Here is a 7763-nt window from a genome sequence, read left to right on the forward strand (position 1 = left end):
TTCCTTCGCAAGCTTGGACTCGCTGATAATCGCGGTCCAAGCTTGAGGGGGAATGATACAATACAAGGACACATTCATGATCTGGAACATCTCTCGGATGAACACACAAGGCAAGAAGAATATCACAACATGGAAACAGAGATATATGCTGCTAAAATATTGCAGAATATTGCAGAATAACCCTTGACAGATTCTTTCCTTGTTTAACAAGATGTAAACGTTAGACAATTGTGTATATTAACCCTTGTACGATGCTCAATAATACACAGACAAGAATTGTTCTTCTTTATTACTTCATTTTTCGGCACTAATCTGAAAACCTACAGTTTATAAGGCCCTTAGGCGCCCCATACAAGCTAGCTTTTGTGAGTGACTTATACCTAGTTGGTTCTTGTTAGAATTATTCGGATTTGGGTCACTTCAAAGAGGTTGGTTCTTGTTAGAGTTATTCGCATTTGGGTCGCTTCAAAGAGGTTGATACCGTTGGTATCTCAAAATTTTTCGGCACTAATCTGAAAACCTACAGTTTATAAGGCCCTTAGGCGCCCCATACAAGCTAGCTTTTGTGAGTGACTTATACCTAGTTGGTTCTTGTTAGAATTATTCGGATTTGGGTCACTTCAAAGAGGTTGGTTCTTGTTAGAGTTATTCGCATTTGGGTCGCTTCAAAGAGGTTGATACCGTTGGTATCTCAAAACTTTGCATCTTCAGATGCATATAGTTGCAAAGTAGTTGTTAAAAGAGGTAAAATTGAAACAAATGAAGCACACTAAGAGCTGCAAAAAGGTATAAAAACCCAACCAGAGTGTTGCATGCAGAAGCAACATGTGGATCCCTCTCTCCAAAACCTTCCTTAGCTTCCCGAAATGCTGAGCATAAAAACTTCTCAAGCCTTTTCCCTAGTAAGAAAGAGTAAATTAGAAAGCGACAAATAATTGCTTAATAAAAAACAAAACAAAACAGAGTAATCTCGGAATTTTAACCTGTAAGAAATAATCTCTTCCATTATCAGTAAACACCCTCCATTTAGATGTGTGTATATTAGACACCACAGTTCCATCCTCAACTTTTTTCAATCCAGTTATGCTAGCTTCATTCGTCTCTTACCTCCGGAATTTGATTCAATAGGCAGGCCTTCTGCCAAAACGGGGTTTGTGGATAACCCAAGAGCTGCTGAACAAGAACATAAGAGATTCAGAATGAACAAAAAAAATAACCCAGGTATTTGTATGCTCATAGCAGCTGTCAGCAAAAGTAAACTGTATCACTACTGATTTCTAGCCGTGGGAAAACTACAACAGGAAAGTGGTATGTATAACACTAGACAAGACAAAAGGATGGATGAGTAAATCTTTTGACATGATGCATGCTAAGTTATGAACCAAAGGAAAAACCCCAAGCAAACAAGAGTTCCTGTACAAATGCCAAGGGAGGATTGTTAGGAGCAATCCAAAACAGACATTCAGACGTTGAAAGCGTACAGAGAGAAAAATCGATGCATTTAAAGGCTTGAAAATGCATGTCTTCATCAACGAGAGGTTCTCATTTTCCCATACAAAAACTTGCACTGAAACAAACGTACCAGCTTGTCCAGAAAAGATTATCGAGAGCTGAAGATGATGTAGACTGCATGAATACCCTCCAGAGCCGTCGCGATATGAAAATTTTGGTTTACCCGCATTTAAATCATTGACCCGTTTCCAAGCCCTCGCAGAATTTCAGGCTACGTACAAACATCACCATGAGAAACTGGCGATCCAGGTTATCATTCGGGAATCTATTTAAAACTGAAGAAAAAAAAGAAATTGCAAGATTACGGAGAATGATAACCAAATCAAATGCTTACCGAGAGAAATAGAAGAAACGTTCGAATCCTCACGCAGCCGTTTTGAAAGAACCCCAAGAAAGTAACAGGCTTTGGCGGAAAACTCCATTGACAGATCAGATTGACACGAAAGAGAAGAAAAAACAGAGATTGATCAAAACCCACAGTCGCATCGAGGCCCCAATTCGGACGCGGCTGGAAGAACTCCAAGAAAACCCAGAATCGGAGGAGCTGTCAAAGGCAATGGTGATGGGCCGTCGTGAAACGGAGAAGGAAGAGGAAGAAGGATGAGTTCTTCTCCGAAGAGTCGAGAGAACTCGAAGGCGATTCATCGGGACCGAGAGTTCGGGAGAGGCGAATTCTCTTGAGCCCTCGTCTCTCTCTCTTGTGGCTCTTAAATAAGGACCAAAGGACATTTTAAATTTTAAATTTTCAGTAGCCCGTTGACAGCAAAACAAGAAGAGATTAATTTTTATTAATTTATTACAAACACAAATACCTCTCCGTGTGTAAATACAGTTACATTATAACAAAAAAAATAGTTTTTTATTTTTTATTTCGGATATTTAAACCGAAATATATAATAATTTGAATATTTAAACAGTATCTTGGATTAAAATTCATACTAAATCGAAACATTTTTTGTCTTATTAATTAAAATCTATATTAATCGTGCATTCAAAGTAAGATAAATAAATAAAAACTAAAAGGCAAAATTTTCTTAAATAATTATTTAGAATCTTCCCCGGGATAGTCACCGGCGGGCCCATCCAAGAGGCCAGTTCACATCTTTCCGGGTAGAATATCAATGAAAATAAAAATAAGAGGTTACTTTTGCAATTAAAATATCTCCAGAAAGTCATCTTTCCATTCTCCGAGCTTCTTCAGCGTCTCTCGGTCTTTGTGAACGAAGACCAAATTACAAACGTTTAATCACAAAATATCCCAAAGTTAAAAGGGTAAAAGAGTCGAATTTGGGATCTGGGTAAGTCCTCGAAAGTGATTTGGAATTCATCGCCCGTCTCTCTTTGCGTCATCTCTCGCACATGATTTCTCTCTGATCTTGTTCTTGTTCTCGGAGTCTCTGTTCGATGTCTTGCTAACTTACTTCTCATTTCGTTTGTTCAATCGGTTTTAGGGACAAACATTTAAGCTCATCGTTTCGAACATTGTGATTTACAAACAAAAAAACCCTAACTTTGTTTTCTTCTGTCCTGGGAAATTTGTGGGTGTTAATCTGAAATTCTTTAGTTCCGTGTTTTTTCGCTGAGAGATGCAAGACACATCTCCAGTGCTATTGAACTCAAAGATAAGTAGATATATATATATATATACATATGTGTGTATGCATATGCATAGATAGAATACAAATGCATGTACAGATACACATGTAGTATCCAGCATCATCTGTATAGGTGTGTATATGTGTATGTTGTGTTACTTTAGAGATCTCTATAGAAGTAGTTCGTATACGCATTTTTATACTCTCCTACACATTTAGACAATGTACATTGAGATTATAGAAGTAGTTCGTATACGCATTCCGTTTAGGATTCTGAATTCCCCACATTTCATGTTTATCTTTCCATTTTTATCGTTTTTTATGTCGTTACCTAACATTTTGTCGCAATTTGGAAACCCTTTATGTTTACCGAGTTTATATAACTTTCTTAGGCTGAGTTTGCAGAATGGAAATCGATTCTTTGAGGTATGTGATTCGAATATTCTGTTTTGTTTTCTACTTGGTCTTGCTTTAAATCACAAGATCTTTCATGTTCTGCTTTGCATTCATCATTACTTCATTCCGGCCTATGGACATGCTCTTACCCTTTATTGTTTCCTTCTCCAAAAGCCGCTGTCTTGAGAAAAGTCTTTTACTTCATTGCGGCCTAAGGATATGGAATTTGCCGAGTTGTTCAGTGGTTCAGTGCAAAATGGCTGGTTGGGCCAAAGGATTGCGATTTCGAGATCGTCCTTCTTGTACTTTAGCTTCCACATATAAGTCTCGTGAGAGAGGGTTGCCCTTTAAAAGATTTTCAGTGCATGTTGGGGCAGAGGAATCCCCTTTTACACAGTCTGGTGATTACATAAACCATGATGAGGACATTTCAATGGAAGATTCTTCCGAGGATCCTCTTTCTCGTCCATTGACCAGTGATGAGGTTATCTTGCGTGCCTTGCCTTTCTTACTTAATGCAGGCAAATTTTCCTTTTTCGACTTTGGTAATTGATAATCATATATTTGTGAGGATCTTTGATAGTTGAAGTCACTGTTCATTGATTCTGAAAGATCGAAGCTTGTCAAAAAATTAAGTGAAGCCAATCAGCAGAATCGGTTTCTCAAGCGTCAGGTATGTGTATTGTACATACTCTCGGATCTTGATCTGTAGGACAGTACTGTTCATATTCTTGAACATTGATTTTCATCTTTGCGTGTTTCTATAACGGTAGCTAATACACATGCAAGACTTCTTTGGATAATGTGTGATGTTGCCTGAACAACTGTAGTTCTGATACTATTGTTGCTTAACGAGGAAGCTCACATAGAATAAAACATACATTTTGGATTCATTCCCATTTAGTTCATGTTTCGGGTCAACCATTTTGGTTTTGGTGATGGATGATGATCTTATTCTACAGCTGAAAACACAGGAGGATGACTTGGCTAACTTCAAAAGCGAGCTTGCAGTTATGGAACTTGAAGTCCAGGTCTTTATACATGTGCTTTGTTTGAGTTGAATCAGTAATTACATAAATTTACATGTGAGTATAGTGTAGATATATTTAGAGAGCAGCATTTACACTGAAATGGTTTCGGTTTTGCATTCTTTGGTAATCCTGTAATTGAGGTAAGATTCTTAGTTTGATGGGTTTTCACCATATGATGAAACCATCCACGCATATATACATGCATGAGAATATGTGAATCGTTCCTTAGAGGAACATATCATTCGGCCAGTAGCCTTTGACGTGCTCGCTCTTTTTATAATCCGCAAAATTTCGTTTCTGGAGGATTAGGCTTTGGTGAAACTGGCAGAAGAAATAGCAAACCTCGGAATCCCGAAAGGTTCTAGGAAGATCAACGGAAAGTACATTCAGTCTCACCTTCTCTCTCGTCTAGAAGGTTATTCTCTTCTCCTTCTTCCTGTTTCTTCGTCCGGTTTTCTGAAGATCTGTCCATATATAATCAAATCACTCATCGCATTCTCTCACACTATCGACCGTTGAATTTTAACGTGTGTTTGGTCGTGTTGTTTGCATTAAAGCTGTGCAAGAGAAGTTGAAGAAACAGATGAAAGATGTTGAGGCTGCAGAGTCCAAGGAAGTTCATGTGTCTTGGTACGGCATGGCAGAGGTACGTTACACGAATATTTGCATCTAAAGCTTAGGATGAAAAAGGTTGAAACTTTATAGTCTCGGGATTGTTTTTCCCAAACTCATCTTTGATTTTTCCGTGTGAGAATACTGCAGAGTGTACAGATAATGGGCACATTCGATGGATGGAGCCAAGGGGAGGATCTATCCCCTGAATACACCGGTTCTTACACCAAGTTCTCGGCCACGTTGATGCTCCGACCTGGACGGTACCTTTCTTCAATCTGGATATCTTTGTATTCAAAACCCGACCTTCTTGTTTTCGTCCCGTATTTTTCGCTGGTATTCATGCATTCTGGAACCCGTTTTTTAAAATCTCCTGGTTTCTGTAAGGTACGAGATCAAGTTCTTGGTGGACGGAGAGTGGCAATTGTCGCCGGAGTTCCCAACCGTCGGCGAGGGAATGATGGAAAACAACGTTTTAGTTGTTGAATAGCTCCGGCAACTTTATAAGAATCTTGACATCAGAAGAGATTCTTTTCCGCAACATTCTGTCTACATTGCAATACGTAGTAAATGCACATATCTGAAACAACCAGCCAAAGGGCATAAAGATTCTGCTCGAGTCTTTATCTCTTTATATCGATCTTGATGGAAATTAGTGACTGTCTACTGGTTTAGCGATTCAGGCACGTCTCATGTGTAAAAATCATGAATATAATTTTCGTCGGTCCGAAAATATTTGAACTTATTCTTTCTGACTCGTACAGGTAATAGCAAGGCATAAAAGAACCTCACAAGGTTTTTTTTTTGCTTTTCTTGGAGGGTTTTGTACTTGCATGCTCTAAAAGACTTAGTTGCCTTTCCTTTCTGCTTTTCTCTTTGCTTTTTTCATCCGACAAAACCAAATCCCCAGAAACCGAACCAGACTTCAATGGTTCCGATTTCTGCAACCCCTTTTTCATGTACCTCTCTGCTCCTACCGAAAGGGGCATTTCGGGTATGAGCTCCACTCTCTATGCCTCTCCTTTAATACCTTCCTCTGGTTTTCCGAGTCTCGAACACTACAAGTGAGATGAAGGGAAATGGGATGTCGAAACGAGAGATGATTTCACAGAAGAAGGAGAAGAAGACGAAGAAGAAGAAGAGATTCTTGGTAAGTGTCAATGTTCTTGGAAGTGCAGGTCCCTTAAGGTTCTTGGTTGATGAAGAAGATGAAGTTTCCGTTGTCATAGACACCGCCCTTAGAGCTTACGCTCGTGAAGACAGGTTTCCAGTTCTCGGTCTCCATGCCCGTAACTTCCTCCTCTACTCTGCTAGCTCCGGATTCAATGGTATCTAACCTCTCTCTCTCTCTCTCTCTCTCTCTCTACACTCTGTTTTCTGATATCAATACATGAATCTGAACACAGTTTTCAACTATGGGATTCTCTAACATGCTTAGTCTCTTGAAAATATGTTTCTGATTCTCTTATTCATGAAATATGAAGGATGAGTTTGATGAATCGTGTTTATATCCGATGAAATTCTCAGCCTGGTGCATAGATTGATCCAAGTGACTGGCAATCAAAACCGGTTTCCTCTTGTGGATTCCCATTCCTTGAGCAGGATAACGGAAATGTGTTTGCTTCATGAATTCTTCATTCAACATTGAAGTGTAGATCACAGTTTTACGTTTTTATACACAGTAATTCAACTTTTTGACGTGTAATTGCATCGGCCCATTAGCTCTGATTCCGCAGGAGAAGATCGGTTCTGTCGAAGGGAGAGATTTCTTGCTGTGCAAGAAAGAACAACTGTCGTCGGAAAACGAAGGAAGAGGAGAGACGAGAGCTCGGAGAGGCCATGGATGGAAAGCTTGGCTTCTCAAGCCCTTCAAACTTCATGACCTAATAACTTCGATAAAGCCATAATCGGTCCTTCGGATAATATATGTATGGGACATGAAAATAACGCAAGTGACTAGATCATGCTTTGTCTGTTTACGTGATGTAATGGTCCAATGAGATTCGTATTCTCCATTAGGAAAAATTTGGAAAAAAATTATGTTTGGAGGGTCGTAAGAAATTATTATCTTTTGGGGGAATGAGAATATGATCTTTTAAGGGAAATTTGCAAAATAGAGGCTCATGTTTAAAGCTTGAAAATTGGTTCAAAGAATAGGATTCGTTTTGTTATTGCCACCAATTAAATTAGTCACCAATCTTAATGAAAGATTCAAAAACTTAACTATAGTCTTTTGATTGTTAAAGCATATATAATATACATTATTCTATATCAAAATCGGTCCATATCAAAATGAATCGAAAGCTAAGATGGGTTTCGGTGAGCACGAAATGGAAATGGTTTTCTATGTATTTTATTTGAATAATACACATTATAATAGAAAACATTATGTTAAAAAATCCTAAATTTACATAATTACAATAGTATCTTTATAAACTAATTATAAGACCATACGATCAATCACTCTAGAGATAGCCTACGTACCGAGAATATGTAAACATTGCAATAGTATCTTTATAAACTCATTTCAAGGACGAACAAGTCGGTTTGAATTCGAATATATTATTTTAGTTTTGTTAACTTTATACACATATATAAATATTATACATGAATATCA

General features: G+C 38.2%; 2 protein-coding genes and 1 long non-coding RNA gene across 5 annotated transcripts; 2 read left to right on the forward strand and 1 right to left on the reverse strand.

Annotated features, from left to right (window-relative positions):
- Positions 1–519: 519 nt before the first annotated feature.
- On the reverse strand, positions 520–2194 carry LOC104805612. Of its 3 annotated transcripts, none has more exons than XR_770541.2 (4): positions 1847–2194; positions 1583–1723; positions 984–1170; positions 520–899 (listed from the first exon to the last, which is right to left on the reverse strand). It is a non-coding gene; the product is annotated as an uncharacterized LOC104805612 (long non-coding RNA). The 3 variants fall into 3 exon arrangements; XR_770540.2 differs by having other exon boundaries at positions 520–892; positions 984–1173; XR_770539.2 differs by having other exon boundaries at positions 984–1173.
- A 489-nt stretch (positions 2195–2683) lies between these two features.
- LOC104805614 (protein PTST, chloroplastic) lies at positions 2684–5891 on the forward strand. Its single transcript, XM_010530237.1, has 9 exons — positions 2684–2810; positions 3513–3533; positions 3678–3987; positions 4087–4176; positions 4466–4534; positions 4844–4949; positions 5092–5180; positions 5297–5409; positions 5534–5891. The coding sequence occupies exons 2-9, from the start codon at positions 3514–3516 to the stop codon at positions 5634–5636; spliced, it is 900 nt and encodes a 299-aa protein (XP_010528539.1). The 5' UTR covers positions 2684–2810; position 3513; the 3' UTR covers positions 5637–5891.
- Positions 5892–6001: 110 nt separating this feature from the next.
- On the forward strand, positions 6002–7245 carry LOC104805613. The gene is made up of 2 exons (XM_010530236.2): positions 6002–6474; positions 6869–7245. Exons 1-2 carry the CDS (start codon positions 6216–6218, stop codon positions 7051–7053), a joined length of 444 nt encoding a protein of 147 aa, XP_010528538.1. The 5' UTR covers positions 6002–6215; the 3' UTR covers positions 7054–7245.
- The last annotated feature ends 518 nt before the right edge of the window (positions 7246–7763 follow it).

The sequence above is a fragment of the Tarenaya hassleriana genome, unplaced genomic scaffold, assembly GCF_000463585.1.
Source record: "Tarenaya hassleriana unplaced genomic scaffold, ASM46358v1 Cleome11, whole genome shotgun sequence".
Classification (NCBI taxonomy): Eukaryota; Viridiplantae; Streptophyta; class Magnoliopsida; order Brassicales; family Cleomaceae; genus Tarenaya; species Tarenaya hassleriana.

Excerpts from the sequence above, each read along its gene's own strand:
- LOC104805614 (XM_010530237.1), top strand. The coding sequence starts at position 3,514 with ATGGAAATCGATTCTTTGAG. Across the intron at positions 4,177-4,465 it reads ATCGGTTTCTCAAGCGTCAG|CTGAAAACACAGGAGGATGA; the intron begins GTATGTGTATTG and ends CTTATTCTACAG. Across the intron at positions 4,950-5,091 it reads CCTTCTCTCTCGTCTAGAAG|CTGTGCAAGAGAAGTTGAAG; the intron begins GTTATTCTCTTC and ends TTTGCATTAAAG.
- LOC104805613 (XM_010530236.2), top strand. The coding sequence starts at position 6,216 with ATGAAGGGAAATGGGATGTCGAAACGAGAGATGATTTCACAGAAGAAG. Across the intron at positions 6,475-6,868 it reads TGCTAGCTCCGGATTCAATG|CTCTGATTCCGCAGGAGAAG; the intron begins GTATCTAACCTC and ends TCGGCCCATTAG.